Below are 21,276 nucleotides of genomic sequence, written 5' to 3'. Positions count from 1 at the left end.
TACATATATGAATACATGTGCACAGTCACATACATGCATGTACATACGCATACACCTATATACACACACATATACTCACATATACATACCTATACACGTATATGTCTACATACATATATATGGACACATTTTTTTTTTGCTTGTTGTTTCAAAATTATATGTCATAGCAATTATCAAAAGGACCTTTTTTCTAGTGTACATTTTAGTGACATCGTTAACTTTTGTCAAGCTGTGAACGCTTCACGCTCATTCGGTGTTGCCTTTCCCATCATCAAAAATAACAAGTGCCTGGGCATCCCTGGTAACCACTTTTGAGGGCTTTTAAGAGTAAACGACCCTGTCAAGATCGGAGTCCTCCAGCGGGCAGGGGGCGCTCCAAGCCAGGTTCGCGCCTCTCAGCTTTTCACTGAGCTTGGCAGTTGCTAGGAGACAGAGACGCAGCCCGGGCGTCTGGGGAACCCGCTTTCTTCGCTTGCCCCGGCTGTCTTTTGCCCAAGGACGGAGATTTTAAGGTCTCACTGTCTCTCAAGGGTAGTTCTGGGAGGCCCCTTTCCGGGGACGTTTTTCTCCTACCCTCTCTAACGCGGGCCGAGGTAGTCTGAAGCTTCTTCCCCAGATCCAGTTCCCAGCGCAGCCATGCCTAAGAAAGGGAAAAAAGTGCCCCTATCCGATGAAGAGCAGCTGCTTCTTTTTCAACAGAAGTTGTTGGCTGATGAAGAGATGGCCAAGAAGAAGGAGAGGCTCCTGAGCCAGTTCTTGAAGGTAATGGCCTTCTGCATTACACCCTGCCCAACTCCCCCTTCCTCCCCCCCACCCCCTGCCCCGCGCTGCCCCTGTCTCTTCGACCCTGTATTGACGCAGCCTCATTTTCATCCTGGCTTCCCCTTCTCCGGAAATCTTGAGACGCAGATATAGTCAGCGTTCAGGCAACATGTTGTAGGGGAGAAAATTCTCTGCCAAGCATGGAGATGGGGCGAAGGGGGGGAGGGGGGTAAGTCATAGAGTTGGTCAGTCACAACTGAGCCCCGAAACTGGGACAGGAGGTGCTGTCAGCTGTCTCAGCTGTCTGAAATTCTGATATTCTCCCGGGAGGTGGGTCATTAAAAACAACATCATGCTCTGATGCCATCACCTTGAAGGAAATTCACCCTTGCCTTCCCTAAAATGCCATGAGGCTGTTCCTGTTTTACTTCAGGCCCTTCCAAAACAAGGAGAGGAACCCCCTGAGTATTAGTTGTCAAGAGCTTTGGTCCCCCAGGAAAGACAAGGTGGTCAGGTGTCAGCTGACAAACTAAGTGTGATCTTGTTTGTTGTACTGTGTCAGAGCTTTTGACCTACTGGGAGTGTATTTATTCCTTCACACAGGACAAACTGGCCAAGGAGGAGCACAATAGTGCTCTGAACCTTAATAAGATTAACACACAGTGGAGAACCGTCCTTCGAGAAGTCAAGACCAAAGAGCTTCATAAAGACATTGAGATCCTCAGCCAAACATTTGAACGAGTGGTGGACTGCAAGAACAGTGTCATCAAGGTAGGCACACTTCCCAAGAAAACACTTGAGTATGTTGCTTTGACTTCTCTTAATAGAGTGGGCCTAGTGAATTAGTTAATTAATTAGTCTCAAAGCCCTGACAAGATGGCAGGCTGTGACAAAGCCAGGCTGTGGGTAGTTAAGTTTCACTAATGAAAAATAGAATATTAGGCTGCCATCCCTCTCCCTCCATCAGAGGAGCCATTCTCCTTGGTCATCTACTGTCCCAAACCAGTACTATACAATATTAGAGTTATAAGGCACAGTAGACATCACCCAATGCCTTGAACTTAGTCCTACACCTTCATTTCAATGTGAGAAGGCTCACATGGAGAAGGGCTTACAAGAGACGGGAACCGACTTAACCAAGTCACACAGCTAGTGGGAGTGCAGAGACTAGAGAACAGGTTTCTTGACTCTTACTATAGTGCTTTTTCAGTCAAATTCTGTTTGGCCTCTGATTCAACTTCATTGACCCTAATTAAGGTTGAGAAAATTTCCGTGAGTAAGAGCAGTTCTGGATCTCTAAGCAATTCAGTCAGGCATCTTTATGCTCTTGGAAAGATCTTTTTTAAAAACATTTTTATTGTTCATTAGATGGAAGCTTACAGAGCAAATTAGCTACCCATTCGATAGTCTGCACATAAAGTGTTTCATAGTCTTGGCTTCATTCCCCACAATCTGTCAGCACTCTCCCCATTTCTGCTCTGGGCTGCCTGTTTCCTTTTGTCCTAATTTTCTACCACTTCCTGCCTTCTCATCTTTGCTTTTGGGCTAATATTGCCTTTTCGATCTCATGTAATTGATTATCCTAAGGAGCATGTTCCTCTTGGGTGTTACTGTTTATTTTATGAGATGGATTGACACAGCGCTTACACATAACAAGGATTGTGAGGGTGGCGCAGGACCTGGCAGTGTTTCATTCTGTTGTACATAGGGTCACTACGAGTTGGAAGCAACTCAACAGCACCTAACAACAAGAACAACAATGAGCTTGGCTATTGTTAGACTGGAAGGTGGTCTCCAGGAATGGCTTTAGGTCCAGGTCAGAAGGGTGTCTTACGGCCATAGTCTCGGGGGTTCCTCCAGTCTCTGTCAGACCAGTAAGTATGGTCTATTTTGTGAAATTTGATTTTTTGATTCTACATTTTTCTCCCACTCTGTCTGGGACCCTCAGTTGTAATCCCAGTCAGAGCGGTCAGTAGTAGTAGCTGGGTACCATCTAGTTCTTCTGGTCCTGGGATCGTGTAGGCTGTGGTTCATGTGGTCCATTAGTCCTTTGGACTCATTGCTCCCTTGGATCTTTGGCTTTTTTCACTCTCCTTTCTTCCAGACTGGAAGAGACCAATAGTTGTATCTTAAATGGCCGTTAGCAAACTTTCAAGACCCCAGATGCTACTCACCAAAGTAGAATGTTGAACATTGTCTTTATGAACTATGTTGTGCCAATTGACGTAGATGTTCCCTGAGTCTACAGTCCTTTTGCTTCAAGCCTAGGATCTTCATCCCATCAAGTGTTTGGTTATGTCTAAGATGTTTCCCTGACTGTGCCACTTGTGTGCTCTATTGTCTATATTAATATATGAGGAGCACTTCAGTCATGTATTTAGAAATAATCCACCACCAAACCTGTATTTGCTGATGGGTATGCTGGTGGGTATGTGTATGTACCACAGTTCGTTAATCCATTCGTCTGTTGATGGGCACTTAGGTTGTTTCCACCCTTTTGCTATTGTGAATAATGCTGCAATAAGCATGGCTATGCATATGTCTATTTATGTCACAACTCTTATTTCTTTAGGGTATATACCTAGGAGTGGGATTGCTGGATCACATGGTATTTCTATTTCTAGCTTTTTGAGGAAGCACCATATCATTTTCCATAATGGTTGTATCAATTTACATTTCCACCAGCAGTATGTAAGAGTTCTAATCTCCCCACATCCTTGTCAACATTTGTTATTTTCTGTTTTTTTTTTTTTTTTTGATTAGTACCAATAATGTCAGGGTGAGATGGTATTTCATTGTAGTTTTAATTTGCATCTCTCTAATTGCTAATGACCACGAGCATTTCTTCATATGTTAGTAGCTTAAATGTCTTCTTTGGTGAAGTGTCTGTTCATATCACTTGCCCATTTTTTAATTGGACTGTCTTTTTTGTTGTTGTTGAGGTGTTGAAGTTTTCTGTAAATTTCAGAGATTAGACCCTTGTTGGATATGTTATAGCTAAAATTTTTTCCCCAATATGTAGGTTTTCTTTTTACTCTTTTGGAGAAGTCTTTTGTTGAGCATGTTTTATTTTTAGGTCCCATTTATCTAGTTCATGTTCTGCTGTGTGTGCATTTTTAGTTATGTTTGGTGTTCTATTTATGCCATGTATTAGGGCCTCTAGCATTGTCCCTATTTTTTCCTCCATGATCTTTATCGTTTTAGGTTCATATTTAGGTCTTTGATCCATTTCGAGTTAGTTTTTGTGTATGGTGTGAGGTATGGGTCCTATTTAATTTTTCTACAGATTCAGTTTTTACAGGACCACTTGTTGAAGAGACTGTCCCTTCCCCATTTAATAGAGTTTGGTCCTCTGTTGAAGATCAGCTGTCCATAGGTGGATGGATTTATGCCTGGGTTCTCAATTCTGTTCCATTGGTCTATGTGTCTGTTGTCGTACCAGTACCAGAATGTTTTGACTACCATGGCTGTATAGTAGGTTCAGAGATCAGGCAGTGTGAGGCCTCCTACTGTGTCCTTCTTTTATAATTTTTTACTTATTCAGGGCTTCTTTCCCTTCCCTATAAAGTTAGTGATTAGTTTTTGCATCTCACTAAAGAATGCTATTGGGTCTAGAGAGGTTCTTGAGTTCTTGATTTCATCCCATCTTTTCCTCTAAGGGATTTTGCTGTATGCCCTTCTTTCATCTTATTTTAACCTCTGTTTACTGACTCCTTCTCCTTACTCTCTTCTATCTTAAAAAAAAAAAATTCCCATAACAGCAAAATATACATCGTCAATCTGGTATTCCCCCTCTAGAAAACACATTTCTCCTTCACAGCCAAAGTACTGGGGAAAAATTCAGCAGATCCTAGGCAGCTTCAGGTAATAGATATTAAGAGTCCCCAAATTTGCAAAAATCCTTATACCTTAGAAATCCTCACCCCACCAGTTATACTTTACGGCTTTTGAAGTGATTTTTTTTTCAGACTCTTATTTAGAGTTATCAAACACTTAATGAAAAGAGAACAAGTGGAATAATGCACAATGGGCCAGGCTCACCCACAAGCCAATTAGCTTTTTCCTACACGACAGCCTTGCAGCTTATGATTACAGTCCCTCTTGCCTTAGCTAAATTACACATTGCTAATATTAAGCACCTTCAGGGTCATTTCTGAATAACTGAAACTGCACATGTTAAATGTACAAATGTTAGCGATCCTCATTTGCTATCACCATTTCTTCACCTCCCATTTACCCTGATCCCACAACATCTGGTTTCTACCCTTCTCTAGGAAGCTGTTCTGGTAAAGGCTTCCAGACCAGAATTGTGGATACTTTTCACCATTTAGTCTTCATCTAATCTGACCTCTCTATGGCACTGTCCCTCTTGGTCATCCCTACTTCTTGAAACTCTCCTTTGGCTTCCATGATACCATTCTTTTCCTGCTTTTCTCTTGACGCTGGGACATGTACATCCAGTCCTCTTTGTGAGTTCATCTTCCTCTCTCCGTCCAGTGAACTTCAGTGTTCGCCAAGTTTCTGTGCCTAGACATCTCCAAGTGTCTAGGCTTAGACAATCTTACTCATTCTGTCATTAAATACCATTTACATATTAATGGGAACCCTGGTGGTACAGCGGTTAAGAGCTTGGCTGCTAACAAACAGGTTGGGAGTTCAGGTCTACCAGCCGCTCCTTGGAAACCCTATGGGGCATTTCTATTCTGTTTTATAGGGTTGCTATGAGTTGGAATTGACTCCCAAGTCAGTAACACCAGCCTGGATTTTTCTCTTGAGTTCCAAATCCTTATACTCAAGGTTCCTAGATATCTCTTCCTGATTGTTGCATTTTCCTCACAACTGAACTCATGAGGTTCCCCTTCCCAACCAGCTCATTTTCCATCCTTTTTTTTTTTTTACAGTCTAGTCTTCTTTATACTCTTTCTGGGGTGGCTGATGCCATTCATCAAGTCATCCAGCTCGGAAATCTGGGCATCATCCTAGATTTTTCCTCCATCCCTGACCTCTGTTACTAAGTCCTGTATAATCTTCTGCTTAAGTATTTTTCAAAGCCATACTCTATTCTCCTTCCCCACTGCCCTGCTGTAGTTGGGACCTGGGCATTACCTCTCATCTGGACTACTGCAATAGTCTGGTCTTCCAGTCTTTGAGCTCAACTGACTCCAGATGATTCTCTACACAACTACCAGGATTATCTTTCTAAAACCAAAAATCAGATCCTGTTACTCCGAAGTTTAAATTTTCTTAGTGGCTCCCATCATCTACAGGAAAAAAAATCCAGACTCCATAGTAAGAGCATCAAAGCCCTTTTCTATCTGGCCCCTACCTGTACCTTTCACACAGCCAGCCTTGTTTCATACCTGTGCCTTTGCACATGCTACTCCCTCTGTCTTGAAATCCCTTTCCCCCACCTCCCCAGTCGTACTTCTGGAACACTCCTACTCCTCTCTCAAGAGTTGGTACAAATATCTCCTCTGAAGCCTTCCCCAGTGCTCTTTGTCAGATGTAGGCACGCAGTCCTTTATATCCCATTGTCACTTGTAAAACATCAACCTCATAGTAATTTGCATGTTATATTGTAATTTTATATTTCTACTAGAATATAAGCTCCTTTGGGGGCAGTGATCATGACTTTTCATCTGTGAATCCTCAGCATCCAGCATTGTGCTGGTATATAGCAGGGATTGGGTACACATTTGTTGAGTAAATGAATGGTCTTCATTATCAGAACCTATTTTATAGGATCCTTTTTCATACTATACATATCAGACAGAGGCTAGCTCTGTGTACAGGTCAAACAGTGAGTGAACCCAAGGCTAATGCATCATGTGAGAACTCAGCGTATGACTCTTTTGCTTTGTTTAATTTTAATTTGTCTTCCTTTTTTGAATAGGTAATACATTCACATTATTCAAAATTCAAGAGATAAAAAGGTTGTATACAGAGAAATTTTCCCTCCCACCCATGCCTTTCAGCTGCCAGTGCCCCTCTCAATAATTCCAGTTTCATCAGTAAGCCTTTTTTTTTTTTTAATATAAATGATAGTATACCATCACACACTTTGCCCCTTGCTTTTTTCACTTAACAATTTTTTTTCTATTTTAACCATTTTTTTAATAGTTTTTATTGTGCTTTAAGTGAAAGTTTACAAATTAAGTCAGTCTCTCACACAAAAACTTATATACACCTTGCTACATACTCCCAATTACTCTCCCCCTAATGAGACAGCCCGTTCTCTCCCTCCACTCTCTCTTTTCGTGTCCTTTTCACCAGCTTCTAACCCCCTCCACCCTCTCATCTCCCCTCCAGGCAGGAGATGCCAACATAGTCTCAAGTGTCCACCTGATCCAAGAAGCTCACTCCTCACCAGCATCCCTCTCCAACCCATTGTCTAGTCCAATCCATGTCTGAAGAGTTGGCTTCGGGAATGGTTCCTTTCCTGGGCCAACAGAAGGTCTGGGGGCCATGACCACCGGGGTCCTTCTAGTCTCAGTCAGACCATTAAGTCTGGTCTTATGAGAATTTGGTGTCTGCATCCCACTGCTCTCCTGCTCCCTCAGGGGTTCTCTGTTGTGTTCCCTGACAGGGCAGTCACTGGTTGTAGCCGGGCACCATCTAGTTCTTCTGGTCTCAGGATGATGTAGTCTCTGGTTCATGTGGCCCTTTCTGTCTCTTGGGCTCATAATTACATTGTGTCCTTGGTGTTCTTCATTCTCCTTTGATCCAGGTGGGTTGAGACTCATTGATGCATCTTAGATGGCCGCTTGCTAGTGTTTAAGACCCCAGAAGCCACTTTCCAAAGTGGGATGCAGAATATTTTCTTAATGGATTTTATTATGCCAATTGACTTAGATATCCCCTGAAACCATGGTCCTCAAACCCCTGCCCCTGCTACACTGGCCTTCGAAGCATTCAGTTTATTCGGGAAACTTCTTTGCTTTTGGTTTAGTCCAGTTGTGCTGACCTCCCCTGTATTGTGTGTTGTCTTTCCCTTCACCTAAAGTAGTTCTTATCTGCTATCTAATTAGTAAATACCCTTCTCCCACCTTCCCTCCCTCCCCTCTCTCGTAACCACAGAAGACTGTTTTCTTCTCAGCTTAAACTATTTCTCAAGTTCTTATACTAGTGGTCTTACACAATATTTGTCCTTTGGCAACTGACTAATTTCACTCAGCATAATGCCTTCCAGGTTCCTCCATGTTATGAAATGTTTCACAGATTCATTGCTGTTCTTTATCGATGCATACTATTCTATTGTGAGAATATACCATAATTTATCCATTCATCTGTTGATGGGCATCTTGGTTGCTTCCATCTTTTTGCTATTGTGAACAGTGTTGCAGTAAACATGGGTGTGCATATATCTGTTCGTGTAAAGACTCTTATTTCTCTAGGATATACTCCGAGGAGTGGGATTGCTGGGTCGTATGGTAGTTCTATTTCTAGCTGTTTAAGGAAGCGCCACATCAATTTCCAAAGTGGTTGTACCATTTTACATTCCCACCAGCAGTGTATAAGTGTTCCAATCTCTCTACAGCCTCTCCAACATTTACTGTTTTGTCCTTTTTGGATAATGCCAGCCTTGTTGGAGTGAGATGAAATCTCATTGTAGTTTTGATTTGCATTTCTCTAATTAATGGCTAATGATCGTGAGTATTTCCTCATGTATCTGTTAGCTACCTGAATGTCTTCTTTAGTGAAGTGTCTATTTGTATCTTTTGCCCATTTTTTAATTGGGTTATTTGCCTTTTTGTAGTTGAGTTTTTACAGTATCATATAGATTTTAGAGATCAAGTGCTGATCGGAAGTGTCATAGCTAAAAACTTTTTCCCAGTCTGTAGTCTTTTTACTCTTTTAGTGAAGTCTTTGGGTAAGCATAGGTGTTTGATTTTTAGGAGCTCCCAGTTGTCTAGGTTTTCTTCTGCATTCTTAATAATGTTTAGTATACTGTTTATGCCATGTATTAGGGCTCCTAACGTCCCTATTTTTCCTTCCATGATCTTTATTGTTTTAGATTTTATATTTAGGTCTTTGATCCATTTTGAGCTCATTTTTGTGCATGGAGTGAGGTATGGATCTTGTTTCATTTTTTTGCAGATGGATATCCAGGTATGCCAGCACTGTTTGTTAAAAAGACTGTCTTTTCCCCATTTAACTGTTTTGGGGCCTTTGTCAAATATCAACTGCTCATATCTGGATGGATTTATGTCTGGATTCTCAATTCTGTTCCATTGGTCTATGTATCTGTTGTTGTACCAGTACCAGGCTGTTTTTACTACTGTGGCTGTATAATAGTTTCTAAAATCAGGTAAAGTAAGGCCTCCCACTTTGTTCTTCTTTTTCAGTAAAGCCTTACTTATCCGGGGCCTCCTTCCCTTCCATATGAAGTTGGTGATTTGTTTCTCCATCTCATTAAAGAATGTCGTTGGGATTTGGATTGGAATTGCATTAAATATATAGATCGCTTTTGGTAGAATAGACATTTTCATAATGTTAAGTCTTCCTATCCATGAGCAAGGTATGTTTCTCCACTTATGTAAGTCCCTTTTGGTTTCTTGCAGAAGTATATTGTAGTTTTCTCTGTATAAGTCTTTTACATCTGTGATAAGACTTATACCTAAGTATTTTATCTTCTTGGGGGCTACTGTAAATGGGATTGATTTGGTGATTTCCTCTTCAATGTTCTTTTTGCTGGTGTAGAGGAATCCAACTGATTTTTGTATGTTTATCCTGTATCCCGATACTCTGCTGAACTTTTCTATTAGTTTCAGTAGTTTTCTTGAGGATTCCTTAGGGTTTTCTGTGTACAAGATCATGTCATCTGCAAACAGAGATAATTTTACTTCTTCCCTGCCAATCTGGATGCCCTTTATTTCTTTATCTAGCCTAATTGCTCTGGCTAGGACCTCCAACACAATGTTGAATAAGACCGGTGATAAGCGGCATCCTTGTCTGGTTCCCAATCTCAATGGAATGCTTTCAGGCTGTCTCCATTTAGGGTGATGTTGGCTGTTGGCTTTGTATAAATGCCCTTTATTATGTTGAGGAATTTTCCTTCTATTCCTATTTTGCTGAGAGTTTTTATCATGAATGGGTGTTGAACTTTGTCAAATGCCTTTTCTGCATCAATTGATAAAATCATGTGATTCTTGTTTTTTGTATTATGTATGTGGTGGATTATATTAATTGTTTTTCTAATGTTGAACCATTCCTGCATGGCTGGTATGAGTCCCACTTGGTCACGATGAATTGTGTTTTTGATATCTTGTTGAATTCTATTGGCTAGAATTTTGTTGAGGATTTTTGCATCTACATTCATGAGGGATGTAAGTCTATAATTTTCTTTTTTTGTGATGTCTTTACCTGGTTTTGGTATCAGGGATATGGTGGCTGCATAGAATGAGTTTGGTAGTATTCCGTCCTTTCCTATGCTCTGAAATACCTTTAGTAGCAGTGGTGTTAACTCTTCTCTGAAAGTTTGGTAGAACTCTGCAGTGAAGCCATCTGGGCCAGGTCTTTTTTTTTTTTTTGTTAGGAGTTTTCAATCTCTTCTTTTGTTATGGGTCTATTTAGTTGTTCTACCTCTGTTTGTGTTAATTTAGGTAGGTAGTGTGTTTCTAGGAATTCATCCATTTCTTCTAGGTTTTCAAATTTGTTAGGGTACAATTTTTCATAGTAATCTGATATGATTCTTTTAATTTCAGTTGGTTCTGTTGTAATATCGCCCATCTCATTTCTTATTCAGGTTATTTGTTTCCTCTCCTGTTTTTCTTTTGTCAGTTTGGCCAGTGGTTTATCAATTTTGTTGATTTTTTCATAGAACCAGCTTTTGGTCTTGTTAATTCTTTCAATTGTTTTTCTGTTTTCTATTTCATTTAGTTCTGCTCCCATTTTTATTATGTGTTTTCTTCTGGTCCCTTTGCATTTCTTTTGTTGCTCCCTTTCTATTTGTTCAAGTCGTAGGGATAATTCTTTGATTTTTGGCCCTTTCTTCTTTTTGTATGGGTGCATTTATTGATATAAATTGGCCTCTGAGCACTGCTTTTGCTGTGTCCCAAAGGTTCTGATAGGAAGTGTTTTCATTCTCATTGGATTCTCTGAATTTCTTTATTCCCTCCTTAATGTCTTCTATAATCCAGTCTTTTTTGAGCAGGGTATTGTTCAGTTTCCAAGTGTTTGATTTTTTTTCCCTGCTTTTCCTGTTATTGATTTCCACTTTTATGGCCTTATTGTCAGAGAAGATGCTTTGTAATATTTCAGTGTTTTGGATTCTGCTAAGGTTTACTTTATGACCTAATGTGTGGTCTATTCTAGAGAATGTTCCATGTGCACTAGAAAAGAAAGTATACTTGGCTGCTGTTGGATGGCATGTTCTGTATGTCTATGAGGTCACGTTGGTTGATTGTGGCATTTAGATCTTCCGTGTCTTTATTGAGCTGCTTTCTGGATGTCCTGTCCTTCACCGAAAGTGGTGTGTTGAAGTCTCCTACTATTCTTGTGGAGCCGTCTATCTCATTCTTCAGTGCTGATAGAGTTTGTTTTATGTATCTTGCAGCCCTGTCATTGGGTGCATAAATATTTAATACGGTTATATCTTCTTGGTGTATTGTCCCTTTAATCTTTATATAGTGTCCTTTCTCATCCTTTATGATGGATTTAACTTTAAAGTCTATTTTGTCAGAAATTAATATTGCCACTCCTGCTCTTTCTTTGATTGTTGTTTGCTTGATATATTTTTTTCCATCCTTTGAGTTTCAGTTTGTTTGTGTCTCTAAGTCTAAGGTGTGTGTCTTACAGGCAGCATATAGACGGATCTTGTTTTTTAATCCATTCTGCCAGGCTCTGTCTCTTTATTGGTGCATTTAGTCCATTACATTCAGCGTAATTACGGATAGGTATGAATTTAGTGCCATCATTTTGGTGTCTTTGTGTATTGTTGACAGTTTCTTTTTCCTACTTAACTTTATGTGCTGAGTAGATTATATATTGTCCGTTCCTCATATTTGTTGTTGTTGATTTTGCTTCTGCTGAGTCTATTTTTTTCTTGTATTTAGATGACTAGGATACTTTGTGGTTACCTTATTATTTACCCCTATTTTTCTAAATTTAAATCTAACTTTTATTTCTTTGTATCACTGTATATTTCTCTCCATATGGAAGGTCTATGATTACATTTCTTAGTCCCTCTTATTTTAATGTTGTCTTCTTTTATATAATAACATTGCTGTTACCCTCTTTTGAGCTTTTTTTTTTTTTTTTAATAATCTTGCTTTGTTTTTTTGGATTTCTGTGTCTGAGTTGACTTCTGGTTGCTCTGCCCAGTGTTCTAGTCTTGGGTTGATACCTGATATTATTGATTTTCTAACCAAAGAACTCCCTTTAGTATTTCTTATAGTTTTGGTGTGGTTTTTATGAATTCCCTAAACTTGTGTTTATCTGGAAATGTCTTAATTTTACCTTCATATTTAAGAGAAAGTTTTGCTGGATATATGATCCTTGGCAGGCAATTTTTTTCCTTCAGTTTTTTAAATATGTCATCCCATTGCCTTCTTGCCTGCATGGTTTCTGCCAAGTAGTCCGAGCTTATTCTTATTGGCTCTCCTTTGTAGGTGACTTTTCATTTATCCCTCGCCATTCTTATAATTGTCTCTTTATCTTTGGTTTTGGCAAGTTTGATTATAATATGTCTTGGTGACTTTCTTTTAAGATCTACCTTATATGGCGTTCGATGAGCATGTTGGATAGATATCTTCTCATTTTTTCACAATACCAGGAAAGTTTTCTGACAACAAATCTTTGACAATTCTCTCTGTATTTTCTGTTATCCCTCCCTGTTTTGGTACTCCAAACACTCATAGGTTATTTCTCTTGATAGAGTCCCACATGAATCTTAAGGTTTCTTCATTTTTTAGAATTCTTTTATCTGATTTTTCTTCAAATATATTAGTGCCAAGTGATTTATCTTTGAGTTCAGAAATTCTCGCTTCTACTTGCTCAATTCTGCTCCTCTGACTTTCTATCAAGTTGTCTACTTCTGTAGTTTTATTGTTAATCTTTTGAATTTCTGATTGCTGTCTATGGATTCTTCCAGCTTATTAAACTTTTCATTATGTTCCTGAATAATCTGATTTCTTCAATTGCTTTATCTATGTGTTCTTTGGCTTGTTCTGCATAGTGCCTCATTTCCTTCCTGATGTCTTGAAGGGTTCTGTATATTAAACTTTTGTATTCTGGCTCTGGTAATTCCAGGAATGCAACTTCATCTAGAAGATCCCTGGATTCTTTGTTCTGAGAGTTTGTTCAGGTGATCATGGTCTGTTTCTTTATGTGACTTGATATTAACTGTTGTCTCTGAGCCATCTATAAGTTATTGTATTAGTTTATGCTTGCTCACTGTGTCGTAGCTTCTTGCTTTGTTTTGTTTTGATATACCCAAATGAGTTGCTTCAGTGAGCTAGCTTGATTATTTTTGCCTTTGGAGCTCCGACGTCCTGTCCCCAGATGGCTAGAGCTGTTTTCAGGTATATCAGTCTAGTAGTGCATTCACTTTTCTTGTATGAATTCAGCTCAGGTTTCTAGGTAGCTGATCATCAAGTGTGTAGTACGGGCTCTGTCCTACAGTCTTAGCGGGGCAGGGGTGATTGGCATATAGACCGGTATCTGACTGCAGCAGGGGGTCACGCTCTGAACAAGGCAGGGAGCTGAGAACCAACCCCTGAGTGTCTCTGAGGAAAGGACATCCATATTCCCTAGAGCATGCAGGTGGGTGGGTTCTGCAGATGGACCATGGGCACCCAAAGTTTTTGGTTGTAAGGACTGGGAGGTACCAGTTATCCTTGGACCCTTGTTGCGGGTGGCTGGGTGACCTGAGTGGAGCTACCAGTCCTTAGGTCCCTGATGTGGGTAGAGGACCTTAATAGGCAAAGCAGTCTCAAACATCAAACACCCACCTCTCCACTGCACAGCTGAAACAGTTGGAGTCTGCCAACAAGGGCCTATTCTCCTGAAATAGGCCCACACAGGTCCATGCAGAGGGGAAGGTGCTCAAAGTCCACGGACCATTTATGCCTGGGCAGGAGCCGCTTCTGTCCTGAGTTCCCCTGGTTAGTGGAGCTAGCAAATTATCTTTTCTCCCAGTTTCAATTTTTTTCCTTCCCCAAGGTCGGGAGGATGGCTCTAGGTGCTCAACAGTGCCTATCTCGGGCCCAGGGAATTCAGCCACTGAAGCCGGCTTGGGGATGGGGGAGGGCGTGGTAAAATATACACAAGTACTTAGCTTTTGCCGAGAGCGCCATTCTTCTCTGGTTCTGGAGTTGTGAGTAGGCTGTGTGGCTGGCTGCTTCACCCTGAGGAAACTGCAGCCAAACGCTGGTACCAGCCCGGCGCCACTACTCCGGGAACGGTGCCTGAGGGCTTACCACAATTCAGGTCCGGTAACCCCTCTCCACTGCTGAACGGTCTTTTCCTCCCCCTGCCCCTCAGATCATTTTCTAAGCTTGCCTTTGAAGCTCAGGGCTACCGGCTTGTCACAAATATACTCGTTTCACTTTTTTCTTCGGGTCTTTGTTGTAAAGAGGAATCGCCAGAAGTATCTGTCTATTCTGCCATTTTGGCTCTTTCTCTTGGGGGTTGTTCCACATTAGCCCATAAAGAGATTCTCATTCTTTTATTTTTACAACTGCTTGGTATTCTGTATTGTGGTTTAACGTGTTACTTTGTCTTCTGTGTTTCCTGTCTTGGTAATTAGAGCTAGAAACTAGATTAGATTCAGGTCCTATTTATTTGCCAAGACTACTTTGCAGGCATTGTATTCTTCCATCGGGAGAGACAAAATGTCTAGTTATCTTTCTTTTCGTGATGGTAGCAGCTGTTGATGATCCATTAATTCACTGGGGGGGGAGCAAAATGCTGATATTCTAATAGGACCATTCCTTTTTCATTCATTACCTTGAATACTTCTGTTTTAGGCTGGGTTTGCTAGAGAAGCAAAACCAGTAAAGCATATAAACACATACATAGAGAAATTTATATCAAGGAAATGGCTCCTACAGTTATAGGGGCTGGATCGTCCCAAGTCTGGGGGTCAGAATAGAGGCTTCTCTTGAATCACATAGCCAAAGGGACTGGTGAACCCAAGATCAGCAGGTCAGAGAGCAGGGCTCTTGCTCACAGGCTGTGAAGATTGATGATCAATGAATCCCAAGAGCAGCAGGAAAGACTGCAGGTAAGCTGCTAGTTGAAGAGCCAAGAACCGGAGGGCAGACAAACAGGAGCCAGCTGCAGGATCCAGAGGGGGCAGCAAGCCCCCAAGCCTTGCTAAAATGTTCACTTATATTCAGTGCAGGCCACACGCCCAAGGAAACTCCCTTTCAACTGACTGGCTACTCACAGCAGATCCCATCATGGGGGTGATCCCATATCAGATCTCAACATGGAAGTGATCAAAACATTATACACCTGCCAAAACACTGAGAATCATGGTCCAGCCAAGTTGACACACAGTCTTAACCATCACAACATCTATAAAGAGATACTTCCCCTAATTTACCAGTTACCCAGAAGTATAGTTTATATAGTAAAGGTAGGATAAATGCTTGATACTTTCTCTTTATTTACCAGTTTTCAATTAAGAGAACAAAGAAGCACCCTCCAATGGTAACTGATTGAATTTTTTAAAGTGCCCTTATGAACTCATGAATCAAACATACTTGATATGTTTCACTCCATTGCAGTTATTATCCTTATTGATGCTCAAACTACCTCTTTCTTGCTGGTAGAAGTATTCCAGTTATCTATTGCTACATAACAAACCACCTTTAAACTAGTGGCTTAGAAGAATTTACTATTATCTCTCATGGTTCCATAGGTTGACTGAGCTGACTAGGGTGGTTCTTGTTTGGGGTCTTTCATGCAGTTTCAGTCAGATGTCAGCTGGGGCTACAGTCATCTGAAGGCTTTACTCGGTTGGACATCCCAATGGCTGGGAGTTGATTCTGGCTGTCAGCTGGGAGCTCAGCTGGGCTGTTGACTGGAGTTTCACATGTTCCCCCTATGTGCATTGGGCTTCTCAAAGCATGGAGACAGGGTTTGTAGAGGGAGCAACCCCAGAAAGAGCCTTCTAATGGGCAGGAAGAGGCAACTCGGCCAATTAAGGGCTATGCCCAGAACCAGCACAATGTCACTTCTGCCATAATCTATTGGTCAAAGCAGTTACAGGGTCTGCCCAAATTCAACAGGTGGAAGAGGAGGTTCCACCTCTTAATGGGGAAATGGCAAGTTCACATTCCTGAAGATTGTAGGTTGGGAGACACTGTGCCCATCTTTGGAAATACAAATGGCACAGTGAACTACTTCATGTGTCCTTTTGGCATGACCCTACTGGTCTTTTGTAACTTCTTTGCTATACTGTATGACAAGACGTTCCTAGCTCAACTTGTGGATTTTCTTCCTCAGACCTCAAAGCAGCCATTTCTCCAAGTTTCTTTTAGTGGTAGCTCCGTCATTGTAAATGTTTATTATCCCTAGGGCATTGGCTAGCTCCATTGGGCTCTTGCTTTACATCAAGAGCGGAAGTGCCAGCAATTCTAGAGTCAAAGAACTGCCATTAGGAACTAGGGAGTAAATGTCATGATGCAGTCCAGCTAGCCAGCTGAATATATTTTTCTTTTCACACAGATGCCATTCAGCTAGAATGGTAACTCTCTGTTTCCTGCCCAGTCTTTAGCTAAGGACCTGTCAGAAGCTGAAGAGCAGTATGCTCATGCCCTGCGTAGCCACCTGCACAATGTTGATCAGCTCTTGGCCCTGCAGAGGCGCCGGCTCAACCTCCTGGAGGAAAGCTACAATATGGAGCTGGAGACCCTAACCAAGGAGTTTGAGACAGAAAGGTATGGGGGCCCTAGGAAGAGATGGGGGATTGAGTCCAAGGAAGTGGCCAGACTGTCAAGGAGCTGCCTGTAAGCAGGTGGCCAGCACCCTGGAACATCCCACCTTGATAATGACATGGCCCCCGCAGGGAAGATCATGAGTGCCTTCTAAACTGACATAGGTTTAAACTTATAGCTTTAGTTTCCTTTTTCCCATGTCAGGCCCATCACTTTAAGGGAACGCTTACAAATCGAGTCAGTCTCTCATACAAAAATTTATATACACCTTGCTATATACTCCTAGTTGCTCTCCCCCTAATGAGAAAGCACACTCCTCTCCACCTCTCTTTTCGTGTCCATTCGGCCAGCTTCTGACCTCCTCTGCCCTCTCATCTCCCCTCCAGACAGGAGCTGCCCACATAGTCTCATGTGTCTACTTGATCCAAGGAGCTCATTCTTCACCAGTATCACTTTCTATCCCAGAGTCCAGTCTAATTCCTGTCTAAGAGTTGGCTTTGGGAATTGTTCCTGTCTTGGGCTAACAGAAGGTCTGGGGACCATGACCTCTGGGGTCCTTCTTCGTTTCAGTCAGACCATTAAGGCTGGTCTTTTTACGAGAATTTGAGGACTACATCCCACTGCTCTTCTGCTCCCTCAGGGGTTCTCTGTTGTGTTCCCTGTCAGGGCAGTCATCGGTTATAGCCGGGCACCATCTGGTTCTTCTGGTCTCAGGCTGATGTAGTCTCTGGTTCATGTGGCCCTTTCTGTCTCTTGGGCTCATAATTACCTTGTATCTCTGGCGTTCTTCACTCTCCTTTGCTCCAGGTGGGTTGAGACCAATTGATGCATCTTAGATGGCCACTTGCTAGTGTTTAAGACCCCAGACGCCACTCTCCAAAGTGGGATGCAGAATGTCTTCTTAATAGATTATGCCAATTGACTTAGATGTCCCCTAAGCCATAGTCCCCAAACCCCCACCCCCGCTACACTGGCCTTTGAAGCGTTCAGTTTATTCAGGAAACTGCTTTGCTTTTGGTTTATCCAGTTGTGCTGACCTCTCCTGTATTGTGTTTTTCTTTCCCATCACCTAAAATCGTTCTTATCTACTATCTAATTAGTGAAAATCCCTTTCCCTACCTCCCTCCCCACTCTCGTGGCCATCAAAAAATATTTTCTTCTCTGTTTAAACTATTTTTCAAGTTCTTATAATAGTGGTCTCATACAATATTTGTCTTTTTGCAACTAATTTTACTCAGCATAATGCCTTCCAGATTCCTCCATGTTATGAAATGTTTCACTGATTCATCATTGTTCTTTATTGATGCATAGTATTCCATTGTGTGAATATACCATAATTTATTTATCCATTCATTTGTTGCTGGGCACGTTGGTTGCTTCCATCTTTTTTGCTATTGTAAACAGTGCCCACCATCCACTTTTAACTTTCAAAATCAGAAACAGGGACAGGAAGGAGACTTCTCACTATAACCTTTTGAAATTTTAAATTTTTGTATCATTACTTATTAAAAAATAAAAATAAAAATAATCTTATTCATTCTTCCTGGCCCTAAAAAGAATACAGCCCTCCTTCCCTCTGTACCTGGAGTTTTATTATATAATGTTTTGAGTTGTCATTACTAGTCTCTATTCATTATCCCTGAGAATAGGGACAGTGTCTTGTCTCCTATAGGAAGATGATCATAGACCAACATGAGAAAGAGATTCATTACCTACAAGATGTCTTCATGGCCATGGAGCAGAACTATATAGATACTGAGTATGAAAGCAAGCTGGAGTTCCAGAGCATGTGGGATGATCTCAAAAACAAGGTACAGAGGGGCAGCAGATAGGCAAGAGCTGAGAGAAGTGATACAAAAATGCTCAAGGTTACTAGACCTAGAAGAGACCCTTTAACCCAGGATGGAGGCCAGTGTTTCAGACATCAGCATAGTCAAGAAAATGTCTATAGCCACTGTTAGGTACCCCTATTGCTTTTTGTAATTTCGTGAAAATTAGTTGGGAAATAGGGCCCTTTTGAAATGTCAAGAGAATGCATTTAAAGCTAAAAAGCACCAAGGAGATCATCTGGCTTCACCTGTGATTGGCAGATGAAGAAACTAAGGCCCAAAGAAGTAAAATGACAAGCCACATTCATGCTGCTGGTCTGTGGGAGAGCCAGGAGAATCCAGGGTCTCTTGCCTCTTGGCCCAAAGTGATTTCTACCATCTGGGAGGTTACAAACTTAGTCAGCCTGGGTTTGGGTATGGGGTTGTTTTTGTTTTGCTCCACAGCGTTTTATACAACTTTTGAGTAAGCTTCCTACATTTAAAAATTGGGAGATTTCAAATAAAAATCAAAGTATTCAGCCTCCCTTAAAAAATGGAAAGATCTGGCAACACTGGGCCACATTTCCAAATGCCAGCATTCATGTAGAGCTGAGTAGCTGCAGCCCCCTTTAAATAGAGCATTTCCTCTCCAGTTCACCACAGGCCTACCTAGCCCACAACATTTATTTGTGCCATCTGCCCAGTCTTTATAGACATTTTCATTTGCAATCCCTACACTATACTATGCAACGAACAGTTCAAGGAGGTGAGGTTGCATGTGGAAGTGAACGGGTACTGATAAGTCGATTCCAAACACTGGCTATTTTGGCGCCACTTCCTAGAATTTAGAAGAGAAGCACTTTCTAAGACTGCAGCTGGAGAACATCGTGGAAGATTTGTGGAGACGGTTCCAGGAAGCACTCAAGAATTACACTGATGCCACAGAGGATCGAAAGATTGCCTTTGAGGCCCTGAAGGTAAAGGATGAGAAGAGCTCCAAAGAGATTGAAGCCCAGATGAAAAAAATACAGAAACTACAGGTTAGTGCCACCAGCCAGAAATACTCACGGCTTCAACTGCTCCATCATGCTGTGTTCATCTTCCCCCAATTCCCACTGGGCCTTGTCACTGGTTGGGGAAAGATGTTACACTCTGATTTCAGTCCCCAAACAGACCTTTTGCCTGTCTAACTCAAGACCCTCAGCTGGTCAAGCGTTTCCTCTAATCTATTCTGTTCCTCCCAACCAGGATGCCATAGGTGTTTTAAAAGGCAAAATCATGGTGCACAGCCGTGAGAGTGAAGAACAGAACCAGTATATTCGTGATGACAAGGAGTTGATCCTTGTACAGTTACGGAAACTTAAGGCCCAAAGGACTCAGGCCCGGGGAGTATCACAGGAGAACCTGGTCAAGCTCACTCTAGAAAGTAATGCTACCCTCAAGGCCCTGAAAAAGATTGTCAATAAGGTAAAAAAGGAGAGAGGGTGGTGCAAACAAAGCCTCCCAGCCTGGTACCCTGCAAAGTAAAAAGGTTTGGGAAAAGTACAAGAGGGCAGAAAGTAACCCTCCTGCTTCCTACCTCAGTGGACACTTGCAATGTCTTTTTTATTCCATGTTCTTTCCCCTCTCACATTTTAAATTAGATGAATTAATAAACACAAAACACTTGGAATAATGCTTGGCACAGCATGTAGGTTTTTTTTTTTTTTTCACTATTGTCTCCTATCTGGATGAGTAGCACCCCTGGGTTCAAGCAGGGGAGCCAACTCTACTATCTCTCCTCCTTGCCCTGTTTCCTAATAAGAGTTTTCTTCCTGCTTCCCATAGGGTGAAAAAATCCTCAAACTTGCTGAAATATGTAGGAAATATGAAACAGAGGAAGAAAAAGTACTACCTTTTTACTCATCAATATTGACCCCTGAGGAGCAGGCGGAGATAGTGGAAAATAACCCAGAAGAGCTTACTGAGGAGCTCGCAAAGGTGAAGTTCCTAGGGCCCAGGGGCCATTGCTCAAGGTTAGGGATGATGGGGCACTGGGTAGCAGTCACTAATGGGCCCTGCTGCACACCTTCTCCCTTTAACTCAACTCCCAGGTGATGATGGACTACACAGGGATGGAGAACTTCTGGAAAAGGTACAATAAAGTGAAACTGGAGCAACTGAGCCTCCAACGCAGACGAACCCAGCTGTTCGAAATCAACGAGAAGCTGAGGGAGATGCTCAAGCAGTACCTGGATGGCATCTCAGTGAGTGATGAAGTGCTGAGCCAGCTCAACCCACTCTTCATTGTCAACCATCGAAGCAACTTACCCCAGCCCTTGTCCATACCTATAGCCCACCCAGGTGGCAAACAACGTCCAACCAGTTACAACATCATTGAAGCCGCCCACGTGATCTCCCATACCCTGTGATCCAAGGAGTAAGCCTCTTCCCAACTAGAGATTTTTTGAGATTCAAGGACTTTGCTATTAAAAGTTTCCAGGGAGTTTATTAGCTCCTTGTATCTTTGCTGTATTGGACAGAGCAGTCCACTTTGAAAACACTAGGAACTGCAGTACCAGGGAGCAGAGAGAATAGCTAGGCTACTACCAGGAGGCTTACTGCTCAATGAAGCATTGCTTCTGAACCAGAGCACCATGGGACCTAGGGCTCCAATGGGAGTATCCAAGACCAGGTCACTGGGGTAAGCTAGGAAAGCAAGAGGGGGCCAGGGAGAGGTGATTCAAGGCTTCCAACCATCCCCCTGCCAGGTAAGAGCCAACCCAGAATGTTTTTTCCCTCAGTCCTTTTCCTCAATCCCACTTACAGAAGTAACCTCAGAA

At 41.9% G+C, this 21,276-nt stretch overlaps 1 protein-coding gene across 1 annotated transcript; it reads left to right on the top strand.

Annotated features, from left to right (window-relative positions):
• The first annotated feature begins 336 nt into the window (after positions 1 to 336).
• On the top strand, positions 337 to 20,883 carry CCDC65 (coiled-coil domain containing 65). The gene is made up of 8 exons (XM_003405426.4): positions 337 to 762; positions 1,366 to 1,533; positions 16,480 to 16,649; positions 18,319 to 18,457; positions 19,297 to 19,494; positions 19,703 to 19,921; positions 20,282 to 20,434; positions 20,548 to 20,883. Exons 1-8 carry the CDS (start codon positions 637 to 639, stop codon positions 20,863 to 20,865), a joined length of 1,491 nt encoding a protein of 496 aa, XP_003405474.2. The 5' UTR covers positions 337 to 636; the 3' UTR covers positions 20,866 to 20,883.
• Positions 20,884 to 21,276: the final 393 nt, after the last annotated feature.

This window comes from Loxodonta africana, chromosome 4, assembly GCF_030014295.1.
Source record: "Loxodonta africana isolate mLoxAfr1 chromosome 4, mLoxAfr1.hap2, whole genome shotgun sequence".
In the NCBI taxonomy this organism is placed as follows: Eukaryota; Metazoa; Chordata; class Mammalia; order Proboscidea; family Elephantidae; genus Loxodonta; species Loxodonta africana.
This window is presented reverse-complemented; position numbering and strand designations above follow the sequence as displayed.